At 35.0% G+C, this 17,912-nt stretch overlaps 2 protein-coding genes across 5 annotated transcripts; one reads left to right on the top strand and one right to left on the bottom strand.

Moving 5' to 3' along the window:
* Positions 1-316: 316 nt before the first annotated feature.
* On the top strand, positions 317-5,699 carry LOC110711039 (squamosa promoter-binding-like protein 2). Of its 2 annotated transcripts, none has more exons than XM_021889412.1 (6): positions 317-736; positions 2,240-2,367; positions 2,569-3,363; positions 3,525-3,661; positions 4,324-4,575; positions 5,057-5,699. In XM_021889412.1, the coding sequence occupies exons 3-6, from the start codon at positions 2,672-2,674 to the stop codon at positions 5,362-5,364; spliced, it is 1,389 nt and encodes a 462-aa protein (XP_021745104.1). In that variant the 5' UTR covers positions 317-736; positions 2,240-2,367; positions 2,569-2,671; the 3' UTR covers positions 5,365-5,699. The 2 variants fall into 2 exon arrangements, with proteins under 2 accessions (XP_021745104.1, XP_021745113.1); XM_021889421.1 differs by lacking the exon at positions 317-736 and adding an exon at positions 997-2,134.
* A 3,159-nt stretch (positions 5,700-8,858) lies between these two features.
* On the bottom strand, positions 8,859-17,590 carry LOC110711019 (ranBP2-type zinc finger protein At1g67325-like). Of its 3 annotated transcripts, none has more exons than XM_021889386.1 (10): positions 17,451-17,590; positions 17,126-17,171; positions 14,581-14,696; positions 12,817-13,096; positions 12,102-12,178; positions 11,787-11,832; positions 11,570-11,679; positions 11,360-11,384; positions 11,113-11,264; positions 8,859-9,167 (listed from the first exon to the last, which is right to left on the bottom strand). In XM_021889386.1, exons 1-10 carry the CDS (start codon positions 17,457-17,459, stop codon positions 9,138-9,140), a joined length of 891 nt encoding a protein of 296 aa, XP_021745078.1. In that variant the 5' UTR covers positions 17,460-17,590; the 3' UTR covers positions 8,859-9,137. The 3 variants fall into 3 exon arrangements, with proteins under 3 accessions (XP_021745078.1, XP_021745087.1, XP_021745095.1); XM_021889395.1 differs by lacking the exon at positions 8,859-9,167 and adding an exon at positions 10,339-10,919; XM_021889403.1 differs by lacking the exon at positions 8,859-9,167 and adding an exon at positions 10,339-10,881.
* Between the last annotated feature and the right edge of the window lie 322 nt (positions 17,591-17,912).

The raw sequence follows: 17,912 nt of genomic DNA, 5'->3' as shown, positions 1-17,912 counted from the left end.
CACCCCTTATGTAGTAATTTTATACATATACTATATTACTCATAACTTCATAACACTTATATCTGGTATCTTATTAAATGAGGGTTTATCGTCTTTTACTTGCCCTATTCACTTCACATAAAAAAAAAATTAAAAAAATAAAATAAAATAAAATAAAATTGTAATATTTAGTAAAATTAATTTCAATTCAAAATAATTAATTTCAGTTTATTAATAATAAGTTCAATTCATTAAAAATTATTTCATTTCAATAAAAATAAGTAACTTTAAAGAGTAAATACAGCTTAGCAAAAATAATTTCAATTCATTAAAATTAATTTTAATTCAGTAAAATCAATTTAAGTTCGGCAAAAATAATTTCACTGAGGATAAAGTAAGTAGGGTCTAAAAATAAAAAATAAAAAAAACTTATTTCTAGTAAAATTATAGTGATAATGGCTTCTTAAAAAAAAATAAAAAATCCCACACATTTTGTATGAATATTATTAGCTGTCCTTACATAATCCCTCCAACCAATAATTCTCCTTCACCTGTCTTTCTCTCTCTTCACTCCCTTTCTCTCTCACCCTTTCATGGCGTCTTATTGAAATTGGTGAAAAGTGGAACACTAATTATTAAATAAACCCAGATTTTTTTTTTTTTTAGAAAAAGGGTAAGCTTCCTTTGAGCTTTTCTTACCTAAAATTGATGAGATTTCTAGATAGAGAAAGAAAAGATTATCATTGTTGGCTAAAAGGTATGAACTTCCATATTTATTTTATACTAAATTTGGGTTCTCCTTCTCTTTTACTAAATCAAACTTATAAAATATTATTTGATTCTGATTCAGTACTATTTTAAGTAAATATTTATGAGTAATTTCTGGGTTATTTTTATTATTCTCCTGTGTTTATTCTGCTAGTTCGTCTTTTTTTCAGTGCAGATTGATAGATTGACATAGTTACTTTTTTAGGCTAAACATAATTTTATGATTTTATTTCTAGTACTGGGTATTTTTTGCAGTTATGGTTATGTTTTTCCCAGAAAAAAAGTTTTAATTTTTGATTCATTGATTTCTGTGATTTGGGTTTTTTATTTTTTACTTGTATTTTTCTGGGTTAGTGAACATGAAAACGGTGTCGTTTCGCTGCTTCTTTTTATTTTATTTATAATTTCGAGCTAATAATTTATTTTAAAAAAAAAAAAAAAACATTTAAGCCCTTCAAGTAGAGCAAGAGGCAAAAACCCAGAATTTGGGTTTTTGTAAATCTTTTATATTGACGATGATTTGCGTGAACGTGTGATGGGTTTTTATTCTCTCCAAAAGCTGGGAACTTGACTTTTTGACTAGTATTTTTTAAGAAATAAAATTAATAAAATGTTGGGATTATGGGAAAGATCATACTCACATTGTAATATGTTCATTATTATAATTTCTATTAGTATATACTTGTAAAAAAATATAAAATAAATAGGAATCCACTTTGTTCATATTTTAAATCTGTCAATTGGGTTTTTCAAGAAAGGGTAAATTGTTTGATTAATATTTTGATGGGTCATTAAGCTTTACAAATCAATTAGGGTTTTTGGGAAGATGGGGTCATTTTTAGATCTGCAATGATTTGGTGGGCATCCTGTATTAAAAGGGGTTTTTGGGTTAAAATTGTATCAGTTGATAAAAATATAGTGTTACGTTTCACTCTAATAGACCACATTCTGCTCGCTTTCGTTTTCGAGAGTAGTAAAAGTCGAGTAAAGATAAAAACTATCAATTCATTATAGGGTGACTAGTTGCCAGTCTTGCCACAAATAATTGGAGTGAGAAAAAGAGAAGGTTATGGGTGGTTGGATGGTCTGAAAAAATGAAACGAGCATGGCAACTCTATTCTATAAAATGAGGTTAAATTAATTACTTTCCAAATAGGTTAATTGGGGGGATGGTAAAATTTCTATAAATGGGGTTATAAGAGTACAAAAAGCTTAGCAATTTGCATTTAAGTAGTACCTTTCCCAAGTTTGAAAGTGGGTTATATTATTGCTGGCATTTGTGAGCAAGGTGATTAGGTTTTATTAGTAGGGGATTGGATAAAATTCATCTTATTATTGTACTTCAGCTTAAAAACTTTGAGAAAATAAAAGTTGCAGAAAATGATTGGTACTGTTCATTGTTATATTGACTTTGATTTTGTGTTCTTATATTTACTTTTGTTTTTGGGTTGTGAAAATGTAAACTAATATTTGTTGGTTTACACAAGAATAGGTTCCTTTAAATTGTTTCCAAGTGCTACGATGCATCGGAGTTTCTGTATGAATTGAGGCGACGACCATGAGGGATTTGTGCTGCACAACTGCTGATTGTACTCTGCCTCTTTTTCTTCTCAATTAAAGGTATGACTTATTGTTATATAGTGAGGTTAAGTTATGGTGTTGATCTGTCGTGAATTTGTGATTATAATAATTAACTCCTGTCTGAATATCGAATGTTTGATCATTTATTTTGTTTCTTGTTTCTTAACACCAATCACTATAGTTGTTTTTAAGGCCTGCTTCAAAAAATTTGAAGATCTTGCTGTTCTATTGTTTTTGCAGCTTCAATCAGTATTCGATGATATTCAGCCATTCAGGTTAATTAGTGGAGAGATCTAGTCTGTTCTGAAGCTTCAGGGTTATTCTGCTTTCAAAGATTTTTTTGATGAGTGCGATTTCGATGATGGAATTGAATGCAAAAAGTCCCTTCCTGTGGGACTGGGAGAACTTAGTCATGTTTAACACAAAAGCAGCTGAAACACCAAAAAAATTGCAGTCAGACTCTGAAATCGAGGGAATAGAAGGATTTGAAGTCGGGTCTTTCTATTCTTCTGGTGGTCGTAGTGATGGTGGTACGGGTTCTGATCTGGGATATGTTTCCTCGTCGAAGAGCTCAAAATCAGCTTCTGTTGATTCATCCGCAGACAGAGAGTTCAAAGGAAACCAAATTTCATTGGAGGCAACCGATTGTTTCCAACAGGATCTTAGAGGCCAGAGAGATTTGGTTAATACTTCAGGGACAACAAGAGCATCACCAACAATTGAAAGCTCTGTGGCTTCTGGTGAATCTTTGATTGCCTTGGAACTTGGGAAGCGGACATACTTTGAAGATGTTTCTGGGGCCAGCAATGTGAAGAATACTGCTCGGAGCTCTATTCCACCTGATTCTGTTGCTAAGAAGACCAAATCTTCATCACCCAGTATAGAAAATCCGCGTTGCCAAGTTGAAGGATGCAACCTTGATCTTTCCTCTGCTAAAGATTATCACCGGAAGCATAGAGTCTGTGAAAATCATTCTAAAAGCCCAAAGGTTGTTATAAACGGACTCGAGCGAAGGTTTTGTCAACAGTGTAGCCGGTAAGCTTCTATGGCAACTGGAAATATTATTATATTGGGGGAATCTCGCTGCTTTCTTCTGCTTATTGATATCTAATATCTAGGAGATTGCATTCATTTTAAATTTGTGGGAGTACGGTAATTGGTTAAATCTCTGATAGTACCTGACCCTATTATTGTAGGTTCCATAGCCTTTCGGAGTTTGACCAAAAGAAGAGAAGCTGTCGCAGGCGTCTTTCTGATCACAATGCACGTCGCCGGAAGCCAAAGCCAGAGGTCATCCAATTCAACTCAATGAGGCTGACATCCTCCTTATATGGTACTCTGAGTATTATTTGCAGCCTTTTTTTCCTTGATTTTGTTTTTCACATGCTCATCCATATAGTTCTTTATTTCTTGATTGCCAATTCATAAATAGTTCTTCATTTGGGTAATTTCCTTGTTGGAGATCAGCAGTGACCGCTGTTAGTCTGCATTACGTTTCTGTGTGATGAGTTCCTACTTCCCATGATTAATTGAAATCATTGAACGAAGTTGCCCATTAGCTTGTTCAATAATTGTATCATACAAGTACTACGTATCTCCTCTTGTTAGTCTTAAGAAGGGATAATGGTTTATGTACAACATTCGGTCTTCTGTGCAGTTAACGTATTTAGATACCATTAATTCAACCTGGAAGTTAGTATGGGGAACGTCAAACTCAAGTGATTCTGATCTTTTATTAATCATATTTTGCTACTTTGATATTGGTACTTGTAAGAATTTTTTCCTTAGCTCTGGTACACATTGTAGCGTTGTAGACCCAGCCTCACTGAACAAAAAGATCAGGCCTGGTTGGGGTTGATGGGTTCACCTTTGTTTCTGCGTCCTTAGATATGCTCAGTCAATTCCATGATGTGCTGCTATCAGTAAAATAAGTTAATAGTTAAACTACTTCGGTAAGGCCTCAATGGTTGATGTTTTTTATGTTTGATATTGCAGAGGGTAGGAACCAGCTGAATTTTGCTTTTGACCAGGTACCAATGCATCAGACTGGGCATGGTACCTGGGATAGTGCAAGAGAATCCAAGGTTACGCTGGTGAAACCGGGATTTTTTACTACCATGAAAACGGGGGGTACTGATCAGCTGCTTTCAACACACAGTGGACTGCCAAGCCCGACAACCAAAGTCTCTCCTGTTTCGACCCAACTATTGCCATCCAAGGGTGTGCCGTCTGATGTCTTCCAGCGAGGTATATGCTGATTCCATAGCCTAAATTTTTGAAGTGATATTTCCAATGTGAATTTGTCATAGAAGTAATGTCTTTAAAAGACTGAGATTTTCATCTTTTTGTGCCGAAAAGTTGCAAATCCAAACTTAATCACCCTCCCCTGTTCCCCCATTTTCTTTGCTGATTTTAATGGGAGAGGAGTAAACATTCAGTGGGGGCAAGGACAAAAAAAGCTCTGAATTTGCATTTCAAGATGTATATTTAAGTTTGAAGGATACAGGAGAGCCCCTTCTAAGACAAAAATATGATTAAAAATAGAGGCTTAACATCTTCGAGTACTAAATAAATTTCTGTTTTCTTTTTTCATTGTAGAGCAACTGACTGCAAAGCATAATAAATTTTTACTTCATACTCTATGCGTAGTATATATGATGACATTGTTTGTGGCTGTCCTAAAGAAGATATCTAACCAAGTGCTTGGTGAATGACTAATAAATTGTAGGTTTACCAGTCTCTGTGGCACCATCCAACTTGACTGCAGCTCAAGATTTCCGTGCTCTCTCTCTTCTGTCAACAAGTTCTTGGGGTTCATGCGACCCAGAACCTCCCGCACTTAACCATTCCATGCATACAAATCATGCCTCCTTGGCTCCGTCTTTAGCTACCATGCATCCGGTGCCTCTTGGTGGCCCTCCCATTTCATCGGAGTTCTGGCAAGCTGATCAACCAGCCTTAGGTGGTCCTGGATCTCACACCTCGACTTTCCAGTTGTTCAAAGCACCAAACGAGTCCAGCTTCTATCTTTACTAAATTGCAGCTGATATGCTGAGTAGTCCAGTAGTTTATGTTATTGCTGCAGATGTGAAGTACTTGCTCATCCTAGACTAGTATATGGAGTTTTATGTGGTTATGGTATGAGCTTGGTTATTGTAGCTGATTATTAAACTCGACTTCTATTCTAAAATTTAGTTATGATTAGCAGCAGACTATCCTCTGATTTCTACTGGTAAAAAGATGCTTGTACCTGTATGATTGTAGTTGAGGTTTCCGACGATTGGTTTTTTTCCGGCTTTGTCAGACTTGTTTTCCAACTATTAGCTTTTTTAGGAACACCTTGAAACTAAGAACAGGTTATGCTTTTGTAATCTAGTGTCTGTATATCCTGCTTTAGTTCATTTTGTAGTGCTGCTTACCAGTTTTTTTTCCTGCTGTAAAGTTGTCTGAAAACTATAATTTGTCATGTACGGTTCTAGTCTCACAACATTTCTCTCCCGAAAGCGTTCCAAACAACTTTAAAATGCTCATCAGTAAACCCAAAACTACCTATGATCTCTCAGAAATATGTCTACCAGCCCTTGTCTAGACACTCTAGAATTGCTTGATTTTTGCATTTTTCTCTGTAAAAACAATTCAGTTGCTATCATTAGAGGTATTTGAGACAAATTATTATTGGCTTTTGCGTCTGCTAAAATTCAAGAATATACAGTGTAATCAACTTAATTCGACAGATGTTTATACTGTCAAAGGTAAGAAAACAGGAGATCCTGCTTGTAAGGTGAAATTCTTAATGCTAGCTTTATACAAAGTAGATGAATAAATTATCTAGTTATCTACCATTTCATAGTAATCCTATTACTTCTTTTGGATAATAAAGAAAAAATGTTTCACTTATGACTTGTTTTTGTGGACATCAAGATTGAACATGTCATAAGTGAAATCTGTTGACCCCCATAATTGTCAACTCCCATATTTGTATCCCATAGCAAGTCATGAAAGTTGTACTCCCATTCCCCGTTATAGTCCTTGTGTTAGTTTGGTTAAGAGAGCTAAACTACCTCCTTGTTTTATTTGTAGTCTTGGGTCTTTTAGGAGCTAGCCTCCTTTTTGGACCATTGTCAAATAAAAAAATAAAAAATAAAAAAATAAAATTGAACACGACGTTGGAATTCCTTTTTACTTTTTCATAAGTGGCTGTTTAGCTTGTCAACAATATTCTAATTTGTAAAATGGTATTTAAGCCCTTTCTTCATCATAAATAAATTGGGGAGCTCGATGATGTAGAGTTTGTACGCTGTGATATTCGTGACCAATTTAAGCTAAATTTAAATACGATTTAATTCAACATTTTTACTTTTAGCTTCTTTTATCGGATACAATTTCATGTTCTATTTCTAGTTCTAGCTATATTGTGACACTTAATATTTGAGACCCACGAGGAAGACCATGTAAAAGGTCGCTACTCTTCAAACGTGTACATGATACGGCTTAAAAAATGTACTCGTAAAAGGAAAGCAACCTAAGTTTATACATCAACACGAGGTCATAAATGATAGTGGAATTGATATATAGACTAAACAAAGTCTAAAAAAAAAAAAAAAAAAACCTAAATTTAATCGTGAGAAAATATCACTACCACCAATTAGTAAACTAACAATAGATATTTAAACACATTTTTAAGGGCATCAATAAAAATAGTGTCCATGACAAGTAACTCGAGGTTCCAAGTAGTTGTATTACGACTACAAATTATGAAAGTGCCATCTTCGATTTGTCACGAACCAACTTGGCTCTTAACTAGGGACTATGATGTTATACAGCTTATACTTGATTATGACATTTATTGTGACGTCGCGGTCTGAATCATTTTTGCAATTTTACTACTTTGTGATATATTGGGTTCATCCTTTAGAGAAGGCTTCTTTGATTCGTTTATTCTAGACCTCGTTTTATATTAGACTGAAATACTCATATTATGCCACGATATGCATGAGATTGAAATACCATATTCTGCCACTAAATTTATAAATGTACATTTAAAACATGCTTCAATTAGTCTTTTATAAGAGTTTATTATCATACATACATCGGCAACTTAAAAGTGAGCTTATCCGGGCGCAAAGTAACCAAAGAATAATATTTAGGCACTCGTTATATAATTGGAAGGCTAAGAATTGGATGGTGAGTCACTTCATTTATCCGTCTGGAAGTGAGTGGAACCTCGCTCGACTTGATTCTGCTTTTGTACACAATGATGCCTCGTTAATTGCGAGTATGGATTTACATGCACTGGCGCTCCCATAAGTCGGGTAAATATATACTCAAGATAGACTATGCCTTCCTCAAACAATCTAATCTCTCAACCTTCACAGATGACATATCGGGGTTATATAAGATCTTATGGTCCCTTAACATTATGCCCAAATGGAAACTGTTTATGTGGAAACTCACGCAGAACGTAATCGCTACAAAGGCTAATTTGGGGAGAAGGGGCCTTGCTGTAAGTATACACTGTGACCTCTGTGTGACACCAGAAGAAGATTTACAGCAATTGTTTAGATTTTGCATGACTGCATAAGATGCATGGAGGGGTGGAATTTTACATATCCACTCACACGCTAACGCATACCAATCATTCGACGATTGGATTCTGTATTATATCCGGCTATTCCTAAGCCATGATGGTTATGATGATCCCAGGACGACCTTTTTTTTTTATCGCAACTCTCGTCGCCGTTATTTTTTCAACACCGACAATTATTACAGAAGGTCTCCGACGCCAAGGGCTATTTAATTGTCGCTAAGAAGAAAGATGATCTTCGCGCACTGCACCCACCTGAACTGGTTAATGATTACCTACCGGGTTTCTTACGCAGTTACGCGCTGTGTTAGGGGATCCAGAGTTTGGGAACTCAATGGTGCCAACGGTTATTCCGGTTGATGGCTCGTGGAATAAACACACTTACACATCAGGGGATGGGTTAGTGTCTAGAATTTGGGGAGTACGGGGAATAGGGGTGGCTAGGTGGGGCTACTTTTAGGCTTGCTCAATCGGCTCTACAAACAGAGATGAATGCCTGTATGTCTGGCAGGATTGTAGTGGGCGGTCACAAGGTCGATACATGTGGTTACTATTCATACAGATTCTACTACATTCGTTCGGTGCCTTCGGGATGCACAGGATTTGGAAGTTTCCGTTTGTTGGACAGTTGCTCGTATATGTCACATTAGCAACAGTTTTGATTGGTGTAGCGTCCACTAGGTGGATCGAGCAGCAGTGGAGAGAGCCCACTTTCCTTAATTTTGTTGTGTAGTTTGTTGTGGTTTTACCTTTCTACTTAAGCTCATATCAAAAAAAAAAAAAAAAAAAAAAAAAAAAAGCTTATATACGTAGCATTTCATTTTAATGGAGTTATAATTTTTCATACATTTTAATCCGGAAATATAGCTCGTTATTTAGAAAAAGAGAAAGTATTTAATTTTAAGGTAGAACTCCATCAAATTTATCAACACGCTACCTAACGAAGTTACATGGTTCAAAGCATTTTCTAGAGATTCATAGGTACGTACACATTTGCGAAACTAATCCGAAGTAAGCAGTAAATAAAACGAAAGGTTCATTCAAGAACAGTTGTTTTTATACAGCAGCATACACAATTTATTGCCAGTTAATACGAAGTGGCAAAAAAAATTAAAAAAAAAAATATCAATAAAAAAAATAATAAAATTAGGGGCAAGGCCACTTTCTCCGATGTGCAGCTTTGTTTTTTTTTTCCCCATTGAAATTAGGTCTGATGCATCTTCGTCTACAATTGTAGCCACACTTGTTTTCCTTTCTGCAAATCAAGCATACAATAACAGAACCACCCTTTCCCCTCCGGACTAATAAGTAATACAAGTAAAATATTACCAGTAATGTATATAATCATGATAAATTGCTGGTCAAAAACCCAAAAAAAAAAAAACGCTGAATTGAAATGTTTTCCTCAAGTAAATTAAAAATTTATCCTTAAGAACAGAACTAAAGTATCCCCATGGTCAATAAGGTAGGATAATACTCCATACGACATAACTCGTACCCAAGTCCTGCCCTCGCCCCTCCCCAATCGAACTTAAAGTCTTAAACCCAACAATAGGTACAACAGTTGTAGATCTCACTACTGCTTAAAACTCGAGACTCTAAATGGATTCATCTAGCACTCTATTACACGCCCTCCCTAGTAGCATTTCCCATGAGTTATATGGTCCATGTTGACATTATTCGTCTGCTTTCAAAAGTTAATATTTAACAGTAAAGTCCTAAAAAAAAAAAAAAAAAGCAAACTTGGCATTACAAAAGCACTATGTATTTAAAAGTCATTCAGAAAATCGTTGTCGTTTAAGGTACATTTTCACAAGTTGATTTGACAATGCGGACAAACAGTGGACAACAGCACCTATTGGACCAGAGGCCACTATGGGTCCAGTAGCTAAGAAAGTCTGACCCATAAAAATTGGTCCAGAGAGTCCAATAATTGCTGCAGATAATGGCTTGTCACGTCGTCGACAAAAATATAGATATGAGCATAATGATAATAGACACTAGACATGTAGAAAATCAACATAGGCCTTGCCAGAAACTTGAGAGGTTTCACAACAACAATCTGTTGTAAGAAAAAGCATCAACAAGCCTAGATTCGACATTTTAAAAATAGGTAGACAAAAAGTAGGGTGCAATGATAAATCAACAAAACAATACGTCAAAAAATAACGAATATCATGAGACGAGATGATGAGGGTCTTAAATTATTAACAGACTCCTCACAAAATGTGCTGCAAACAAGACTTTGGGCCAAACGTGTCAACTCACCCAAACTCAAAATTATGCGACCTGAGCTAAATTGACCTACCAGTTAATAAACCTCCAAGACACTCGAATCAAAGCTGAGGTAAAAACAATATGAGCAGAAAATTTATGTTGCAGGACAAAAAACCTCAAAAGTAACAGCTGAGTTGGAATCAGCAAGGTGAAAATGCAGACATTGCATTCTGGGGTACAAATAAGGAGTCGTTCTCTCTGTACCACAACTGTGAACAAAGATCGCTGGAAAAGGATAACTTTAATCTAGGTACTAGACAACTACAAGAACACTTGTATTAAAAAATCCAATATTAAGTGACCCAAGAAAACCCTGGACACCCAAGGACCGTATGCTGCATAGACTATTAAACTAAAAAATTACTGAAAATACAGACTGCAGTAGCTAATTTTCCACTAATTGAAAAAACTCAGTTGCATGCTGACATAACCTCTAAATGAATAAATTCATCTCATAGTAACAATACCTAATCAGGTAAAACTTCGCCAGAGTGCCAGACTTAGCTGGACAGAATAAAAGGGATCCACAGAGACATCACAACAGATAATACAATAACTTGACACAGATTATGAGCAAGGTAGAGTGACCGCTGCAATAGGAAGACGACATGACTGACTTTCAGACACCGATATTGAGCATGCTGGACGACAACTCTGAACCTTCCCAATAACCAGACATGTCCTAGTACTCACTGGAACAGTAGACAATTGCGAATCAATAAATGCATGGCTACACAAGATACCAAGAAAAAAAGTAAAGACAAACTACAGAGATATTGGTGAAAATGCCATACTTGAAACCTCATTCTAATCAAGATGAACATATATATGCAAATAATAAGACAATATAAATCTGCAGATAATGCAAAAGAAATACAGACAATTAACCCATTTGGCACACGAATGTGCATCGCACTACGGACCTGATCGTTGCCATCTGCTGCAGGAGAAGGTGATTTATTTTCCTCACATGGCTTATCAGCACCACAGTTCTGCCTATTGCACTTAGTCCTAAATGGATAGTTTATATTACCACATTTTTCACACTTCCAGCTTCCTTCGGGCATCTTTTGCTCTGTTGATTTGAAGAGGCAAAAAAATGTTCAGTTAACATTTATGCAGACAACAGAAAATATAAAACTGACAAGTATTATACATTCAAAGACTTACTTGAACTTTTCTCTGGTTTTGGAGCCTACAATTTGTTTCGAATGCAAAGGAGAAAAGAGAGAAAATCAGGATCCTCAAACTTACAAATTAAGTTGTACACACACAGTAAACAGTACTGACATACAATTAAGAGTTGAATTGAGGCAATTAAGAGTGCAAACATATGTATTCTCTAATAGATGCAAAAGATGTTAGAGAAGCCAATATAACCTGGGCACCAGGCTTTGGTGTGTTGCACTTCCTCATATTGCAAACTGTTCTGAACGAGAAATTCACATTTCCACATTTAGGGCAAGTCCAGTCATTGTCTCGTGTGCCATCTTGATAAAAGAACAGGAAACACTATGTTAGCCATAGCCAGAAAGATTAATAATAATGCATACTTTTAATTAAGATTAAGATCATCCCTAGAGTAAATATATTAAACCTTTTTTCTGAGACTTGTCATCTGGAAAAAATCCTGGTCTTGGGCCCTGAAAAAAAAGGTAGCATCCAATAAACTACTAGCAAGTTGCAAGATGACACCCATCGATGGACAAAGCTAAATATCATTAAATTATATTTTCACGTGTCGTCTAATTAGTATATGTTGCACACATGTTATCTTAACAGCAAAGCATGTGACTTGGAGGTGTGATACAAAATGAGTGGAAAGAAACTCAACAGTTGGAAGTCAAGATTAAAACATTTCTTGGTGCCACACAAAACATCAATGCTATTATTAGTTCTAGAAAAGACATACCATGGGAGGGGGAGGCATGGGTGGCATGGCCATGCCATAACGGTCCATCATTGGTGGAGGCACACCATACATTCCACCTATCAAAAAATGATTAGAGAAGTTACTACTAACCTAATAAAAATGCATCAAAATGCTCAATCAGGAATAAATGCAAAAAATTATCCAAAGCAAGAAGATTGGTACTGTTTTTAAATTTATCCTGATAACCAACCTTCGACAATGTAGTGTAAAGACTATCAACCCAACATGATCCATAAACCATCAAAATACTTAAAAATAAAAAGGCAAGCAAATCAATAGTTCAGAAATCATAACAGTAAATCTGCATCTTGACAATTAGGATTTTAAACTCAAATCACCTAAATTTAATTACATGTTAACAGGTAAAACTTGGCAGTATAAAAGAACTAGGTAGACAGAGCTGCAAGCCAACAAAACATATCTCAACCTCAAGTAAAGGCCGGTAATAAATAGCCAAACAAATACATTAGGATGTAAAATAACTTGCTCTACAAAAAATAAAAATCAAAGAGTCAGTACAAAGTGCAGGTTTTCATAACAATCCGTCCGAACAAAAAAAGATACATAAATAAATAAATAAAAGAAAATAGAAAATGATAATTTCACAACATAGACTGATGAGAAGCAGAGACATCTTTCCTCAATTATAGAATTAATCTAGAATGAAAAAAAGAGAGGCAGGAAAAGAAAATACCATTTCCCATCATGGATCCACCAGAATATGGTGGTGGTGGTCCAGACAAAGGCATTGGTCGGTAGGGGCTGCCTCCAGAGATGCGATTTCCATAATTATAATGGTATGCTGATCCCCCAGAATATGGAACATCATAAGGGGGAATCGATGATCCATTAAAAACAGAAGAACCATAAGGTGGCATTCCCATATACATTGAAGAAGGTGGAGGTCCAGATCCTCCGTATGGAGCATTAGAAGAGTAAGCCTGGGGAGGCTGCATTGGCCTTAATGCAGGTTTCTGTAACATGCAAAAATCATAACAAAAAAGTTAACTGGGATCAAAGTGGAAGAAAATTGATTAGCAATGAAATTAACAGCAAATGATATATTGAAAAAAAAAAATCAATATATAGCTGGAGTACAGACTATCACAATACTGCAGGCACTTGATATTACATTCCAAGCATCCAGAATTTCAGTTTCTATCAGGTAAAAAAGAAGAGGGGGGATATTCCAAGCATCCAGAATTTCAATTTCTATCGGGTAAAAAAGAAGAAAAGAGGAGGGGGAAGGAGGGGGGGGAGGGGGGGTGGGGGCAGTAACCAATCAAAGCACATCCCCAGCTATCTTGCATTATAGTTGCCACAATGAGAAATATTCTCGGTCCCACCATTTCATAATACAACTTTACCCATTTTTTGACATTAATTTCGAAAAATATACTCAGTAAACAATCATTTGAAGAAGACAGTTTGAAAATTCATCCAACGGGAGGCACATATTTTAAAAACACTCTCTCCTCCAAGATCATCTCCAATTGTGAGATTCAAATCGGGTTACTCCCCCCCCCCCCTATAATGACCATAAGACCATTAGTCTCATGAAATATTTCTATAACGACCATTAATCTCATGAAATTTTTCTATGCCGACCATTAGTCTCATGAAATTTTTCTATAACGACCATTAGTCTCATGATATTTTTCTATAACGACCATTATTTTAATATACAATTTATGGTCCAAATCATCATTATCCAATAGTGAAACCCTCCTATAATGACCATTAGTCTCATTAAATTTTTCTATGCTCCCTAATTCATTATTTCTTTAATAAATACTTCCTTCATTCCAAATTAGAAGACATGTTTCTTTCATCATGTTTGCCAATGTAAAAGTTCAATCGAAAATATCTTTAATTATATTATTGTAAAAATTATTAAAAATTGAATTTTAATAAAGTACACATTGAAATGAATCTAACAAGATTTCACATGACTGGTTTTTTATACAAATGTTAGTAAAAGCAAAGTTAATGAATAGTGTCAAAAGTAAAAACGTGTCATCTAATTTGGTATACAGAAAGTAAGAATTTGTTTCTCCCCTATAATGAGATCTACTGAACAAATCTATCAAAAAAAAAATATATATCTGCTACCTCATATGATGGGGGGTTCTCTTTTGACAACACTCTCTCTTCATGCGCCCCTATTGAGCCCTCCATTAGAAGTGCTCAAAGACCCCTGCTCCCCTCATACACAATGCTCTATGAGAAAAAAGAAAAAAGGTTTTGTATAGGGACATGGGAGATGGGCAAATAGCAACTAGTACTTCTTTTATGAAAAAGGATATAGCAGGTATTCTAGAATGTGAAGGTAAAATTAGTACTCTACTTGAAGAATCCTATATAGAGGCCAAATAGTTCAGTAAATGATGGCAGGAAAAAAAATTAAAAAAAAGAACACCAATATATAGTGATACACAGATTTGATAGCACACCCTACCGCATTGTGATCAGCTGGTCTGGGCTGTGTACAATTACGCATGTTGCAGGTTGTTCTAAATGAGAAATTGACATTGCCACAACCAGGGCAAGTCCAGTCATCTTCTCTACGACCACCTGTATATGCAATGTAGATGTAAATTACAAGGATAACACTTTTAAGAAGCAAAACTTAAATAAATTTACTGTTGCAAATTTGTAATAATATCACAAGCCTGCTATGTAATAGGGAAAGGAACTATGTTGTCGGAACCTACTAATCTACTATCAGTTTCCTTATAATAAACAAAATTCTTCCAATGTGGGAAAGATATATGAAAGAAAAGTGCAAGCCCACTTCCTTCTCCCTATTTTAAACCCTTCACTTTCCTCTCATAGCCTCACCCACCCTTTACAAGGTCTAACCAAAGTACCAAACAGACTATTAGTGCATTCTATTTCAATACATCAGCCTAATGCCCCTTCCTAAGATCAAAAACTATGTTAATCAGACACGGCTAAAATCACGAAGTGGCCGTGTCGACACGACACGGACACGGACACATGTTGTTCGAAGACACTTCCATTAAGAGTGAAGAGGAAAAAAAAGAGGAGAAACATGAAAGAAAAACACATCTTGTTCGAAGACCACCATTGATATAGAGAAGATGGAGAAAAGAAGATTACCATTTATTAGGAGAATTCACCGAGGAAAGAATTAAAATAAAAAAATAGGGGTGGACGTAATGAAAAATTTAAAGCTTTTATAACATATAATTTATTTATATAAATTTAAGTGACGTATTGACGTGTCCCCATACTCGTGTCCAAATACCGGACAAAGTCCCCGTGTCCTAAAATTTTGGAACTTGTCGGATCGGACACTTGGACATATGTCCGTGTCCGAGTCCGACACCCGTTCTCGAGTCCATGGAACATAGATCATAAACTTAAAAGTTTTAAATCAAATCAATCACCGGAAACTACATAAACAAGTCTTTTAGTCATGCCCATAGGCCACGATTACTCTTCTAGCTGAACAAACTTAAATCCCTACAACTGCCTAATTACACTTTACAGTTTCAAAATTAGCTTCTTACTTCTTAACAGAGTTTCCATCTCCTCTTGTCAGATAACAGTCATAGCACACTAAGTGAACTCGGTAAATAATCAATTAATTCACTTAACCTTAAGTTGTAGAAAATAAAAGATGAATGCCAAGAAAATACAAGATTGATTAACAGTTTCCCTTTCAGTCTCATTTTTGTTGTAGATATATTTATGAAAACATTTTGACATGTGTGTATAAAAACTCCTTCCTCAGTTCTATGAGCTTAACAATCAAGTTCATACTGCACTAAACCCTTAAAATAGTTCTTCATAATCCTTCCTGCTCCCCCTCCCCTTCCGAATTTCCGATCTAGGGACATTTGTACCTTGCCTGACTTCAGTTGAATATATATATATATATATATATATATATATATATATATATATATATATATATATATATATATATATAGTCCCTCAACTCCTCAAGTACTAAAACAGAGGACGTGCCACGTGCCCCACAGTAGATTATAGTAGAACTTTTTGCAGCACTAGGAAATCGATAACTTCAGCCTTCAGCTATACTAAGATGACCAATTGATCAAATACTAACGTTGAAGACAGCGCTAGCTACATTCTATGTAATATGTATGTCATTGGGCAGCAGAGGGAAATTAAGTATTTATATGGAGCAGCAATTCTATTGTGATTTGCCTATATCTCTAACTATTACTGAAGGAATTACCGCTAACATCATCACTGTCCATGTGTTGTCTTCTTATAAAAAAAATTTCCTCCAAAACTATTATTGACATCATTCTTTTTTTTTTTCTTTTTCAAGGTAAAGCTAATATTTGGAAATGATTGATTAATTATATATACATTTTTCTAAAAGCTTTTATGACTAAGTTGACTAACTACACAATTTCCTATGGAGTAAAAATAATTGATGTTTGGTCTCATTCACAATATTTTTTTTCTCCTACGTAATAAAAAAAAATAAAAACAATCTCCTACATTTTATTAGTGATTGTAGAGTTTGGATTTTCCACTCTTTATTAATTCTTCAAATTTCTAGAATGAATCAAAAACAAATGCTAACATTATTAAAATTTTGTTATAGCTATGAAATTAATATGAATATTTAACATCATGTTCTTCATTTTAGAACAATTAATCTTACGAGAGGGATCACGATTTATTATGTTTTGCTTAAAATATTTTTATTACTTTTTATTATTAGACCGTGCATCACACAAGACTAACCTAGTAAGTTAATGAGTGATATATAAAACTAGGGAGAAATCATATAATAATTTCATCATATCCGCCAATTAATTATGTTTTCCAAATTTCTCATGAATGAAAAAAATCAAAAATAGTACATAGCTACAATTTTCATGTCAAATGAATTCTAATTAGAATAACTTCACTCACTTAGATTGTTTAGACGACCACCACCACAACAACAAAAACAAAATATATATCAATAAAACCCTAAAACTTCGAATTCTTACCATCTGTTCGAGCACGCTTGGCGTTTGAAGGATTTCTGTTATCCACCTGAGAACATCAATTAACCAAATTTCAATAAAACCCTAACAATTCAATGACAGCATATCCTTAAATTAAATTAACAAAATCTCCAATCAGAGGGCGAATCAATAATTACAACCTCAAAAATTAAAACTGTATAGCAACTAAAACCCTAAATTTTAAAATCGAAAGGAATCAAAACGAAAAAAAAGCTCAGAATTAACAAAAGAAACGAGCAAAATAAATAAATAAATAAAAACAAGCTTCGAAAATCAACATTGATGAGCAACTGAGAGTGAGGATTACCTGAGACATGTCGAGCGAGGAGAGAGAGATCGAAGAGAAGGGTGGATTGGGGAAGAGTGAGAGTGGAGGAGAATTAATTCGATTAAACAAACTAGGGTTTGTTGTCGTACAGATTGAGAACGAGGAGGTAAAAAAAAGGAAGGATTATATTAGTACATTACGTCTAATCGTTGCAAATAATAAAAGAGTTACCAATAAATCCAAATAATTGATGATGATTGGGCCAGGCTGACGAGAGGCGTGCAATAAGTTATGGAGCTATATATTTCAAGTATTTGCAACGATTAGATACTTTACACTCATAGTTTATGTCAAATCGTTACAAATAATAAAAAAGAAGGTTGTATAACGATCGGAAGTGTATAGTGGTGGTATGAATGGTGCACTTATGAGTCACGAACTCATAATGGATAAGAGAAAGACTATAAGATGGTAAACAAGTCAATTCTTTTACCTTGTAAG

This window comes from Chenopodium quinoa, unplaced genomic scaffold (genome assembly GCF_001683475.1).
Source record: "Chenopodium quinoa cultivar QQ74 unplaced genomic scaffold, ASM168347v1, whole genome shotgun sequence".
Lineage (NCBI taxonomy): Eukaryota > Viridiplantae > Streptophyta > Magnoliopsida > Caryophyllales > Amaranthaceae > Chenopodium > Chenopodium quinoa.
This window is presented reverse-complemented; position numbering and strand designations above follow the sequence as displayed.